Here is a 13,955-nt window from a genome sequence, read left to right on the forward strand (position 1 = left end):
AAGGAAGACCACGGTTGGCCAAGCCGTGTGTGGCGCTTGTGCATCTTAATGACTGTTTTTCAGAAAGTACTGTCCCATTGATCTGTTTGTGGCGTTACGCAAGGAGTTAAGGTACAAAGAGGGGTCAGACCCAGTGACTGCCCTCAAAGTGCTTGTCACTAATTACAGCTTCCCTCCCCTTACACCTCTGGTCCCCCCAGACTTTTGGGTTAAGAGAGTGGCCTCATGCTGTCTTCCGATAAAACCCCGGTCTCCTAGGGTTTGGGCCATAAGCGAGTTGGGCCTCCCCTCTGCTCTTTCTCCGAAGGGCCCATCTTAGTTGCTGAACAACAGAAGCACTATAGGAATACTTGGGGGTGGGGAGTGAACTGAGAAAAGTCGCCGGGCTACCCCTGGCCATCTTCCGGGGCTGCCCTGGCTTACTTGACTTCGTGAGTTGCAGCAGGGCCTCAGCGGACCCACCTGTAACAGGCAGAAAATACTGCCAACTCAAAGGAGCGATCCCTTTAGCACCAGGCCTGGCTCAGGACGCGCAGGCGAGCAGCTGGCCCCTTATTTTGTCATCCCACGGGATGACGCTGGTGTGGAAAGCCTGGGTTTGAGGCCCCTCACTTAGAACATAACTTGGGAAAAGTCTGAAAGCCTCAGTTGCTTCGTTAGTAAGATGGGGAGAAAGTAGGCCCTGATGCCTTCGCGGGGACGCGGGGGCGCGGGAGGAGCGCACAGCCCGGTGCGGACGCGGGGTCAATAACCTGAACCCCCGCCGTGGTTGCCCGCGAAGGCGAACGGGCCGTCGGTGCACCCTGAGGACCCTGCCCACAGGCCCGTCCCGGAGGCCGGAATCCTTCCTGGAAGAGGCGCGGGGTGGGGAGGGAGGCGGGGGGCGCGCCGGCACGGGGAGGGCCACCTCGACCCCCGCCTGGGGCGGGCGCGGCCGCTCGGGCGTGTAGGGGGCCGGGCCGGGAGCCGCCCGGGCGGTGGCCGGGTCCCTGGGGCTGGGCGCTGCTGGCGGAGCCGACGGGGCGGAGAGGAGCGCGGCGGGGGAGGAGTGGGAGGAGGGGGCCGGTCAAGGGAAGTGCGACGTGTCTGCGGGAGCCTTTTTATACCTCCTTCCCGGGAGTCGGGCCCCAGCAGCCGCCGCGCTCCCAGAGTGCCCGCACCTCCGCTCCCGGGAGTCGAGCTCCGAGTGTCCGCCGCTCAGCGTCCAGTCCGCCAGCATGTCGGGGATCAAGAAGCAGAAGACGGTAGGGCCGCCCGCCCCCACCCCGCCGCCGCTCCCGGGCACCGCGTCCCCCTCCCAGGGAGCGGGCGAGCAGCCGGGCGCGGAGGCTCCGGCGCCGGGAGGGGGGGGAAGGAGGAGGGGGAGCGGGGAGGGGGGACCCCGGGGCAGCCCTCGCGGGGCAGCCCCTCTCCGCCGGCGCCCCGGGGAACCTGCGCCGCTCGGGGTCGCCACGCCCGGGAGGGAGCTCCAGAGCGCGCAAGGCGGGTCCCGGCCGGGCCGGGGGCGGGGGGGGGGGGGTCAGGGACGGGAAATTTCCTCTCTTCCCCAAGAGCTTCCCCGGACCCGCCTTTCCCTGTGTGATCTCCGCGCCGCTCGAGTGGGTGGCCGAGAGCCGAGGCCGGTTCCGCCGGGTCTGGGCGCACGTCGGCGGCACTCCCTGGCTTTTGTCCATGCCACCCCCTCCAAGGGAACGTTAATGACAGACTTCGTGGAGGGAACAGCAGTTGCCCCCGCCGGCAGCCCTTAGCCCTCCCCCTTGTTCAGCAGCTCCCTGCTGGCAGCGGGCGGCACCTCGGGGTCCTCCCGGGGCTCCTCGGCTTGGTGGGTTAAGATGAGCCGGCTGTTTTGAGGAGGCGCAGTTTAATCCAGAAGTAATCTGGGCTAGCCCATTTATAGGAGATAGAGAGATTGTCAAAGAAAAGTTCCTTTCTCAGCAATAGGGGTATTTTTTTTTTTTTAAGCAGTCTCCACGCCCAACGTGAGCCCAAGGAGGGGCTCAAGTCACGACCCTGAGATCAAGACCTGAGCTGAGATCAAGAGTCTGTTGCTTAACCGACTGAGCCACCCAGGTGCCCCGAATAGGGGCTCCCACTAATTTTGCATCCTAAAAAATGGCAGCAGTAATCATTGACTCCAGGTGGGAGGAGCCTTGCAGACAGCATTTGGTCCACACCGGAGGTGGTCTGCAAGCCCCGCTCAGATCCCAGCCGGCAGCCTGACTGCTGATGGTTCGACTTTACCACACTGCAAGCCTCAGGTTGTTTATGCTGGTTACTGAAAGGGTTGACCCCTCTCATAGAATTAGACTTGAACTTGGCACATAGTAGGTGCTCAGTACATGTTTATTACTATTATTATGTAATGCTTATTACTGAACTGTCTTTGAGGTGTAGTCCTGGCCGGCTGGGAGGAGAGATGGCAAACCAGGAATTGGGGGGAGGAGCCTGAAGGGGGCTAAGGCAGGGACTGCAGGTGTGGGCTTGAGCAGCAAGGGAAAGGCGGTGGGTGCTTTGTGGTTTCAGGGGACCACACTGGACCGCCAGGAAGGTCCAGGACGAAGGTGGCATCAACTTCAGCTGCCTTTTATAGGAGCGATTTTCAAGTGGGGAGACTCTCAGTATTGTAAGATTGTTAAAAATATTAAGTGAAAATCATCTGTGTTTTATTCCTATCTAATTTGATTAACTTCTGTAAAATTCTAAATGGTATCTTTCACGTGACAAGCTGCTGTGGCACTTGATGGCTTTGCATATCAGTGGGGTTTTAGTTCTCCGCCTGCTTCAAGAATTCCTTCCCAGTTCTTATAGGGAGCTTTGTCAAGCATTAGTAATGAAGGGACAGGTGGTCTTCCCCTTCAGGCCCCCAGTCAGCAGGCGCCCGGCAGTGAGGAAGGTCTGAGATCAGGGGGTTACAAACTGATCGCGGGCCCTGTGCAGTCAGAGACAGTGAGAAATTTGAGGGCCAGAGGCTTTGCTTTTTCTCTTTACACATTTTAAACCTTACATTTTTTTGTTTGGGGTGTGCGTGTGTTCTGTGTAGGATTAAATTAACACCTGAAAAAGCTAGCAGGACCTCTGAACTTTTATTTAGCCAACATGATTATAATCCACGCACCAGCACAAATTCCAGAAGGGTCAGATAGAGGCGACTGGGTAAAGCAAGCCAGCTTTAAATGCATCTGAAATCTCCCAAGCTTTAAATGGTAACGCCACGTGTATTCTGAAACCTTGGCGGTCCACGACAAAATAGGTCCACACGTGTGGCCTCAGAGACAATCATTATTTGAGGAGTGGGTCTTACTGATCTAGGAAGCTATCCTAGAAGTGAGGCTGGGTGGCCTTTTTCAGAGACTCACAGGAATCATTCCATTATTTTCTGCATTGTCCACAGAGGATGGTCAATGTACACCACAGTCTCTGCAGTAACTGCAAATATTTGTCGCGCCCCTACTGGGCGGGATGAATACATCTTTCCCAGGATTTTTTTTTTTTTGCCACACTTTCTGGATGGGAGACTATAGGATGATTTTCTCACGAGCTTGAGAAGAAAATGAAATGTTCTTTTATAAGGGAAGGTAGCACATTCCTTCCGTGCTAGGCATCCTTACCGTGAAAAGCAAAGACAGCCATGTGTCACATCCATCTCTCCCTCCTGTGACTTACCTCCAACTCTGGCCACCAGCATCCCACCTACACTCACACACACCCAGGAGAAGGAAGGAGGCAGTCAGCTTCCAGAGGACTAGAAAGAAAGGCAAAGAAAGGCCTGATTCTTTCTTCTTGCATCATTTCCTGGATTAGTATTTTTTCAAGGCAATGTTATGTTCAGACAATGTTATTATGTCCCAGAGACAGACAACCAATCTAAAAAAAGACAACTGAGATAGTAAAATATTTTCCAAAGGATCAAACAAGCCAGTTGGGAAGGAGTATTGGAACCTTAAAGCGATCCATAGATATAAGAGATTATTTGCCTTTTATTATTTTGTGTACAACACCACATTATTTTTCCAACGTTAGCTACTTTGGAAACTATTTGAAGGTGCTCCCTAAGGCAAGACATGAATTTTCAGACGAGTATCCATTGGAAGGAAGGAGAGACCAGCACTACTTAGAGGCCACACTGTATTTCATTTCATCCGCACGGTGGCCTGCGCCCCACCAAACTGAGCCTCGTCTCTAGGGGAAGAGAATGCCAGGAGCAGCTCAGGATTTGGATGCAGGTCTGTCCGCCTTCCAAGCTCATGCTCTTGCTCCTGCGGTATCTGTTTCAGGATGTAACCTCTGTGGTGCATTGTACCCATCTGTAAAATGGAGGTAAGGGAGCCCTTACAATGTTGTGAGGAGTCAGTAACTCCTAAAAAAAGTATCTCGCACAGTTCCAGGCCCCGAGTAAGTCCTTTGTATGTGGTAGCTGTTGTTCTTACACTACGCTGTAGTGTAAAACGGTTCATCAAACAAGGAGCAGAAAGCACGGGTCATACCATTCTGAAAGCCGGGTAAATAAGAACCACCGGAATATTTAATAAGAGCAAACAGATGCAGAAGAATAGAAGTGATGATATGAACCCTCATTGTGAAAAGCTGGATAGAAGAGCCAGGCTGGTCGTGAGTTTGGACACACCAGAGTAACCCAAATATCAGCAAGATCTTGCCACCAACCTTGGCCAAGAAAGAAAGGGCTTCTATGCCTATGTCACTATTGGACTAACTTCTCTCCACCCTTCCTGTGCCTTCAACTGTTTCCAGATCTGCCTTAAAATTAGTCTTTGTCCAGTTCATGTTATTATCCCAGACTCATCTGTCTGGACTTTTACAGTTAAAGGTAAGTGCAGTTCACTCTGAGGTAGTTAGCTTTGTCTTTCATCACGTTTCTGTCCATGCACCGGACTCTGTGGTTTGCTTAGGGGACCATCAGGCCAAACTTGAACATGGGACTTCCAGGGAATGGGGACCTGGAGAGGAATCAATAATGTCGATATCAGTCCTCTAGAAGACGGCTGTTTATCTTGAAATCTATCAGTAAATAGTCACGGGCACCGCTTAGTCTTGGTGAATTGTTCACACAACAGCTGAGATGACACCCATGCCCAGCAACCTGGCACAGACCCTCGTACACACTAGGTTGCACAAATGGCCACGGAATTCATTAAAGGATGAATGTGCTTGTAGGATCTAGATTTTTCTGAGATTTCCCCTTCTCCTTTTTCATCTGTCTGCTCTTGTGTGCTTGCTTATTTTTGCCTGGGTATTTGTCATTACCACTGAAAAATGACTTGCAGGAGTTCTTTGAGGCTTAGGATGAATGGCTTTTTTTAGGGGTAGAATTTGCTTTTGTTTCTGCCGCGTGTCTGGTGGCACCCCTAGTCTGGGACCACTTTGACCTAAATTTACCACTTAAAGTGTTTTAGACAACCCAGGTGATGTGAATTTGAGTTGCAGTTTTGCACACAAGGGCCAGCTCTTGCAGACAAGTTCTCACACCTACCCTGCCTCCCCCTAGGAATACTTTTCAATGCCAAGGCAAATTGTCCTTGCAGTCTGTCCGTGTGGGAGGTGGGTTTATTTGGATGCACTCTTTTGTGTGGGGGATGACTCTTACGAGCTTCAGCTTAACTTGACATGGGCTTTTTTATTCTTCCCACGTGGGTATGTTCTGGGCTTCGATTTCTCTTTCAGCTCCCCGTGAGGCTATCGAAATTGTTCACACCTGCTCCTATCAGGCGAGAAGTGCCTCCCTGCTTGCTTACCTCTTAGGTCCCTACTTCCTTGCAGATTTTAACCTGGTAGTTTCTTTTTCTCTTGTCAGCTTTTGGTGTTTCTAATTAGATTATGTTATATTGTAACTTGAATTCCTTACTTGTCTGCATGGAAGGAAATGTATACAACCTAGACCATCAGTGCTGGAAACAAAAATCTCTGCCTCTTTTTTTTTTTTTTTTTGCTTATGTGTTATTTGTTTCAAGGGTACAGGTCTGTGATTCATCAGTCTTACACAATTCACAGCACTCACCACATCTGTCTCTTCTTGATTCCTGGGTATCATTAACATTTCATATCAAACCTTTACCTTCCCTACTTGTTACCGTTGTTATACAGGGAGCACTTTAAAAAGAAGTGCTTTAAAAACTTAAATCAGATTGCTAGTCAGAAATATTTAATTTAATTTAATCCTCTTTCCCTACAAAGTACTAATGTCGGGGTGGGGCTGCTTACCTTGTCTGGGTGGGCGTCCTTTCAGATGTGCACCGTCCGTCTCATCCTTAGTGTTGGTCCAGTTCAAGTGCATTCTGGTCTGAAAGGCCCCTTCTCACTTCTCCATGTCCTGTTCCTTGGGTACCCGGAGGCCACGGCTGCCCCAGCACAGTTCTGGGGCTAAGATCCTGACACTCTCCGCCACTCCCAGGAGTGTGGGAACCAGGCTCCTGCCCTGGTGTGACCATGCCGGCACTTGGAGGAGCTCCGGGGGCTGCTGGAGTCTGTCTGTGCCTCCTCTCCTCTGGGGTCCATGGAGCACGCCCGGGGCCCCCTGCTTTCAGAGTCCCCAAAGCTACTGGGCCCCTCTCTCTGCGAGCCCAGCACCAGGCACAGGACACCACACCCTTTCTCAGACTCACACTGGTGTGTCAGCGCCCTTGGCCTTCAGTAAATATGAAATAAAAATTTCCAGCAAGGTCAATTAACAATAACATTGGATTTGTACAGCTTTGGTCTTCTTGTTCCTCTTTTCTGCCTTTTCGGTCGCCAAATATTTTTTTCAGCTTAGCATAAATTGGTGAACAAGATGGAACTAATTTTTTCTCTCCGTAAGGAACCACTGTCTTTAAAACTTGAACTGTAACTCTCCTCTGATAACACATGGTGACTTCTATCAGTTGGCTGAGGTGACTTCCTTTAAAACCTTTTCAGCAGCTCTTTCTGCATTTCAGATTTACTCTGGAAGTTGATTTTGCTATAACTGGTATTGAGAAAATATGACTGCAACATAAACATGGCGAACTCAGTCTGGCTAGCACCAGATAATTAACTTTTGGCAATAAAACTGTATAGCCTGTGACCTGTTATAAAGCTTTTCTAAAAATTGCATAAATATACTATATCAAATTCTACATCATTAAAGGTGATCATTTCTATGCCAGGTTAAGATTTGCTTTAAATATCTAGTTAACTGCCTTACATGTTTTGTTATGAAAAATACTGACATTTATCCACCAAGCATCTATAGCCCATCTACTAATATTACAATTCTTTTTTTTTCTTTTAACGTATGCTGGGTTTGTGCTTTGAAAATCATTTGCAGACTTTAGTTAAGAGACCTAAATCACCTACGTTGAAGTCTGAGATGTTACCCCATAACCTCATTCATCAACTCCCTCCCCAATCATCATTTATTTATGGAAAATTCATGCCTTCCCAATTTCTAGCAAAATCAGCAACCCAAGATATTGGCAATGATTTTTATTTATTTATTTGTTTAATTTTTAAGGATTTATTTATTTGAGAGTGAGAGAAAAATAGCATGAGAGGGGAGAGGGTCAGAGGGAGAAGCCGACTCCCTGCAGAACAGGGAGCCGGATGTGGGACTCCATCCCGGGATCATCAAGATCATGACCTGAGCTGAAGGCATTCGCTTAACCAACTGAGCCACCCAGGCATCCATTGGCGATGATTTTTATTTTCGTGTATTTCCTACTGTTAAAAACCTGGGGCGCCGGGGTGGCTCGGATGGTTCAGCGTCTGCCTTCGGCTCAGGTCATGATCCCAGGGTCCTGGGATCGAGTCCCGCCTCGGGCTCCCTGCTCCGCGGGAAGCCTGCTTCTCCCTCTGCTTCTCTCTCTCTCCCTCTGTCTCTCATGAATAAATAAATAAAATCTTAAAAACAAACAAACAAACAAACCTGAATTCACTTTTTGGTCCTCCACTCCTGGTCCCGCTGTCCACTACTTCGTTTTCCTTAAGGTCTCTAAAACCTTTTCCCTTTTTAGTTCCTGTCAAGTCCTCACATCCTGTACTCCATTCACTCAACAAGTGTTTACTGAATAACCCGCCTAGGGTCTGGGCTTGCCGTAATTAACTAGAGCTACTAAAGCCTTGTATTTCCTAATTACAGTTTTTTAGTCCATGCAAACTCTGTCATTAAGTCTTTTCTAAACATAGCATTTGCTTTTTCTAATTGTAACACCCCACCCACAACCTTTATATTCTTTCAACCTTCTGCCCAGTCAGTAAGGACTACAGCGCCCTGGGCCCAAATCCACAAAATTCCCCACTGACTTCTCATATAATTTTAAAATCCTTTTCTCTACTGAGCTACAATTTTAAAGATTATATTTACTTATTTGTCGGAGAGAGAGAGAGAGAGAGAGCGCACAAGTAGGCAGAGGGGCAGGCAGAGGGAGAAGAAGCAGGCTCTCTGCCGAGCAGGGAGCCCGATGCGGGACTCGATCCCAGGACTCCAGGATCATGACCTGAGCTGAAGGCAGACCCTTAAACTGACTGAGCCACCCAGGCATCCCAGAATTTTAAATTATTTAATTCAGGTTGTTCTTTATTTTTATTTATTTATTTTTTAAGTAGGCTCCAGAGCCAGTGTGGAGCTCAGGGTGTGGCTTGAACTCATGACTGTGAGCTCGAGACCTGAACCGAGATCAAGAGACAGATGCTTAACCAGGCTGTTCCTACTTTAGAAGAACCCTAGCATTTTACCTCTGGAAGAAAAATTAAGAGCTCATCTTTATAAGCCCTGTGTAATTGCAATCGATACACAGCTTTTCAGAGCTTTCCAAGGCCCAGGGCCATCTTCCTGGCCAGCTGGTTGGTGATCCTACCATGAAGTTGGAACTCTGGTCCCCTCACAGCACCCCTACCACTTCTGCCTTTATCACATGCCCTTTGAAGGAGGCCCTACCCATTTCTTTCTACAGCTTTGTTTCTTCTTTTATTGACTGGGAAGTGTTTGCCATAGATTAAAAAGGCACTCCCAAGCTGATTATCAGTGAGTCATGATTACACCCTGATTTAGCTCTAGTGTTTTGTTTTGATCTTCTGGAGATAGAAAATACAGACCCAAGAGCAGTGTTCGCAAAATGTAAGTTTACCATTTTGAATTACTTTTTGATTGGCCAGCCCATTTCTCTTTAGCAAATTCAACCTACTCCCTCAAACTCACTCACTCTTCCTTAAGCCTTGTCAAACGGTTTAATCATTTTATCAAAAAAAAAAAAGATGCCAGTGATTACATGGTGTGTAAGGTAGATAAAATTATATTTGGTAGAAATAGGACCTTGTCAGTTACACACTAAAACCTCAGTTCTTGTAGTTCTCGGAATTTCCAACTTAGCCCCAAAATCCATCCATCTCCATTTATCCTAAGTTCATGAAGTTCCCTAAAGTCTATTACAATAATAATAAATGTACCTAGATCGCAGAGTCCTAATAGAGAGGGTCCGTCCCAAAATTATATGAGTAATTACAGCTCTTGGGCCATGGGGTCAATAATACAATAATGCTTTAAGACGTTACTAAAAAATAAGAATTTTTATAGTCATCCATTGTATTGACATTAGCCATGTGAGTAAGAAGAGAGCTCCTAAAACGTTGACATTAGAATTCCACCTGAGGGATTTGCATATTTATCAGGAGTTTTGATTTTTAGAGCATGTTTTCTTATAAAATTCCTACTGTGTTGTGACTTGTTTATCTCCAGCAGTGAGCAGGTATGTGGCAGGCACTGTTCCAGGGGGTTCCTGTACATTGGCTCATTTAGGGCTCATCATCTCATGAAGCAAGCTTATGAACAAATAGAAGGGAACTCATTTAAATGAAAGAAGTCTTTAGAGAGTTACTCACAGGAGAAGCTAAAATCTTAGCTCCTCTGTGGTTAATAAGTTGTTTATTTCATAGAGGGAAGGAGACTTAAATACCAAGTAGCAAGCACAGCCGGATTAGGTAACTAAAACTGCTTCATTTGTAAAATATTTTGGCAGCTGCCTAGTGCTAATATGTCGAGATAATAGGAACGAATTCTTTGTTTTTTTGTTTTTGTTTTTTTTTTTTTTGAGAGAGAGCGTGCAAGCAGGGTGGGGGGCAGAGGGAGTGGGAGACACAAAGTCTCAAGCAGACTGCGCACCCAGCGCCGAGCTCAAGGCAGGACTCGATCTCACTGTCCTGAGATCATGACCTGAGCTGATACCAAGAGTCAGACGCTTGACTGAGCCACCCAGGCACCCCAATAATGAATTCTATTTAGAGCTATTCCCCAGCACTTCAGAAAAAAAAAAAAAGGGAAAGGGACCACCACAGCAAAAGTATTTTTTCCCTTCCAACCCCCCCCCCCCCCCCCTCTGGTGACAGAAGGTGAATAATTGGAAAATGCATTTTCTTTGTTTTCAGACCCAACAAGTATGGGTAATAGTTTTTATTGCTCAGCCTTACCACTACGTCAGTATTCAGCAAACACAGACAGGATGATTTGTTTCCACTAAAACTGCTAATACTCAAGCCAAGTAGTAAGTGTGATTTGTAGACGATAGAAGGAGACCAGGCCACCCATGCATTTTTCATACAATAAAAATTTGACCCAAATGGAGGTCAAGGCTTATGGATGTTGGCAGCCAGATGGAGATGGCTTGGATTTCCCTAGGGACCAAGGAGGAGCTTGTAAAGACTGTGAGATTGTAAAAGACACCTTCCATGATGTTTGGAAGACACATTTTGGGGAGTGGTGGCATTAGCATGGAGGAGGGAGCAGTACTGAAGGATGTAATTCTGGGGGTGAGAGTGCAGTCCTCTACTGGAGATGGGGTTATGTTATTTCAACGAAGAGAGTAGTGTGGTGACAGTATAGAAACTCAGTTACGAGAAACCATGTCTTCACCATGCCAGACATGTTGGATATGTGGTTTTGTCCAAAAGATGAGTTGTATCTGCACAGTCAGCCACTTTAATGAATGGAAAAATCTGGGTCATCAGGAATACCTGGTTTCTTCCATTTTTTTTTTCAGTAATTGAGTCTACCTTTTTTTTTTAAAGATTTTATTTATTTGAGAATGAAAGCACAAGTGGGGGGAGCAGCAGAGGGAGAGGGAGAAGCAGACTCCCCGCTGAGCAGGGAGCCTGCTGCAGGGCTTGATCCCACTGAGCAGGGGAGCGGAGCTCGATCCCAGGACCCTGAGATCACGACCTGAGCAGAAGGCAGATGCTTCACCCAGACACCCCGAGTCTGTGTTTTAACAAGCCTTTTAAACAGCACACTATGATACCAATTTTTGATTACAGTGTAAATCTCCCTCAGGGCTTGGAAGGATATCTTGTTGACCCAGCTGGGTTCCCTAAACAGACAGGAAGGGACAAGTACTTATTCAGGGACTTTCCACAGTATCTTAGCTCACAGTAACCAATGAGGTGCCTGATGTTCTCAGCCATGGTCTGTAGTCCAGAACCCTAAGGCTTACAGAGGTCAAATACCTTGCCTTCCGATACAGCGCTGGAAGAGTCCGCCTCCGAAGCATGAATGTTGTTTTCAATCATTCTTTTTCTTTCCTTCATTAACGTAGTGGATATAATGGATGCGAAGACAATCAGCATGAAGATGATTATTCTGATTTAAACCTACCTTTAAATGTTGTCTTTGTGGATGCAGATGAAGGCAGGGAAGAAACTAAAAAGATGATGTAGTTGCCTTGAGATGGACTTTTTTCCTCCGTGGCTTTCTGGAATGTGGTATAATCTGTAGAAGATGTGGATTTTAGCAAATGCCGTTAAAAGGCAATAAATTTTAGTTTGGATGAGGCTCTTTGGCCAGTTTTGGGAACAGTGGTGTTTGGAATGAAACCCAGCATCTCGCTTTAACAACACAAAGCTTCAGTGTTCTAGCGGGTGAATGCACGCACTCAAGAAGAAGTGTCCTTAGAAATCATTGCAGTGACTTACATGTAACTCTAGATCTTGCCTTGTTCATTATGTGCGCACTGCACAGACAGGCATTCATGACCTCCCCGTTCCCAAAGCCCCACAAGCTCCACGCCTGTTCTCTGGATGTGCTAGAGTCTTTGCCAGCATTTCCACAGCTCCGCACAGAATTTTAATCTTTCATGATTCAGAGGACCCATATTCCTATGCAAAGCTCCTTACCAGAACTGATTGTGAAAGTATCAAAAAATACAGAGGGTGGGGCGCCTGGGTGGCTCAGTTGGTTAAGCGACTGCCTTCGGCTCAGGTCATGATCCTGGAGTCCCGGGTTTGAGTCCCGCATCGGGCTTCCTGCTCAGTGGGGAGTCTGCTTCTCCCTCTGACCCTCTTCCCTCTCATGCTCTCTCTCTCTCATTCTCTCTCTCTCTCAAATAAATAAAATCTTAAAAAAAAAAATTACAGAGGGTGACAAAACACAGCCTACAGTGGACCGATTATGGGGCCAGTGTTCAGAAGGGCGTCTCAGACCTGCATCAAACCCTACAACTGTGTGGTTTAGGGCATCTTCTGGATGCAGTTCCATGTTTGGGGGAGACACAATTTGCTGTGTGCTGTGTTTCCACGAGGGGGATTGTCACCTCCCTGAACTCTAGCGGGGCTCCTCTGGGTAATGCACAACCTTTTTCTTTCATCACGCTCGTCCTAGCTTACCCGTAAATTCTTACCAGTGATCTAGCCACTCTCCAGAATGGGTAGTTACAGGTATTACAAATCATAGGCGAGGACAGTAAAGAGATGGGGTCTTCTTGTGAGCCGGTGGAAGAGTAGCGACAAGCCCAATTTCCCAAGATTCCTCATACCTCATTTTGTCCCCACACACGGGGAAGCTCAGGGGCATCTGAGTGATCCTTGAATGAAGGGTTTCTTCCTGAGATTGCACCCACCAATTGTGTGTCATGAGACACTATCTGGCCTCATTCCCATTGAGAGACCTAGTGCCGTAAATGTCCCAACACATGCATTAAGTGATTCAGCTAATTACATGTGTTTTTATATGTCTCTAAAAGACTAACACGTGATCCTTGAAATAGAGAAAGTTGTACATTCAAATGTTGCCACTGTGTGCGTGCGCACATGCTCGCGTGTGCGTATGTTTATTTTAATAAGGGGACTGGGAAACTAAACCATTTCTCCACTGCTTATTCATCCTGGATTATGGTCTTATTTCCATGGAACATAAAACTCCTGAAGCTATGTCTCTTCATGGTACCATCCTGGTTGGCTTTGTGGATAGTTGCCTATACCATGTGGAAATGGTAATTATCTAAAAAAGTTGATAGAGACAGAAGCTTGAGGAAAGAGATGGGTATGAGTTGAGATCTCTGGGGGCATACTTGACCCGGTGGGTGAAGAGTCAGAAGATTACGTCCCGGTGGCCCCAGATCCAGCCCCCTGCCTGTTTTGGTATGGCCTGTAAGCTGAGAACAGTGGTTACACATTTCCTTAAATGGTTGGGTAAAACAAAGGAGGAATTCAATTTCATGACGTGTGAAAAATACATGAAATTCAAATTCCTGTGTCTATAAATAAAGCTTTATTGTAACCGGCCAGTGCCCATTTGTCTACACATTGTCCGTGATTGCTTTCGAGGGAGAGATGACTATTTGCAATAGACCCCATGGCCTATAAAGTTGAAAATATTTACTCTCTGACCCTTTTTTTTTCTTATAAAGATTTTATTTATTTCAGAGAGAAAAAGAGCAAGCATGAGAAGGGGGAGGGGCAGAGGGAGAAGCAAGCTCCCCGCTGAGCAGGGGAGGTTATTGTTCATTTATTACGACACATGATATTCTCCTTACAGAGAGCCATGGGAGAAATTTCCATCTGGTCTTAGTACCAGAAGGGTTCTATTTTTCTGAGGTGTTTGCTTGTTTCTTTGTGTTTGTTTTGTTTTGTTTTTGGCATAACTCTTGGGAAACTGGGAACTGTGTGACCATCCGGATTTTCCCCCTCAACACGCCTGCCATTGAACTCGGACGTGAATT

At 47.1% G+C, this 13,955-nt stretch overlaps 1 protein-coding gene across 2 annotated transcripts in view; it reads left to right on the forward strand.

Moving 5' to 3' along the window:
- Positions 1 to 989: 989 nt before the first annotated feature.
- PAPSS2 (3'-phosphoadenosine 5'-phosphosulfate synthase 2) overlaps positions 990 to 13,955 on the forward strand; it is a 67,546-nt gene continuing 54,580 nt past the window's right edge. For both annotated transcript variants that reach the window (XM_025850919.2, XM_025850920.2), the window contains exon 1: positions 990 to 1,244. In XM_025850919.2, the coding sequence (XP_025706704.1) occupies positions 1,218 to 1,244 (27 nt within the window). In that variant the 5' untranslated portion in view covers positions 990 to 1,217. The remainder of the gene's footprint in view (positions 1,245 to 13,955) is intronic.

Source organism: Callorhinus ursinus, unplaced genomic scaffold (assembly GCF_003265705.2).
Source record: "Callorhinus ursinus isolate GAN/ISIS: 27379988/994484 unplaced genomic scaffold, GSC_fseal_2.0 scaffold32, whole genome shotgun sequence".
Lineage (NCBI taxonomy): Eukaryota > Metazoa > Chordata > Mammalia > Carnivora > Otariidae > Callorhinus > Callorhinus ursinus.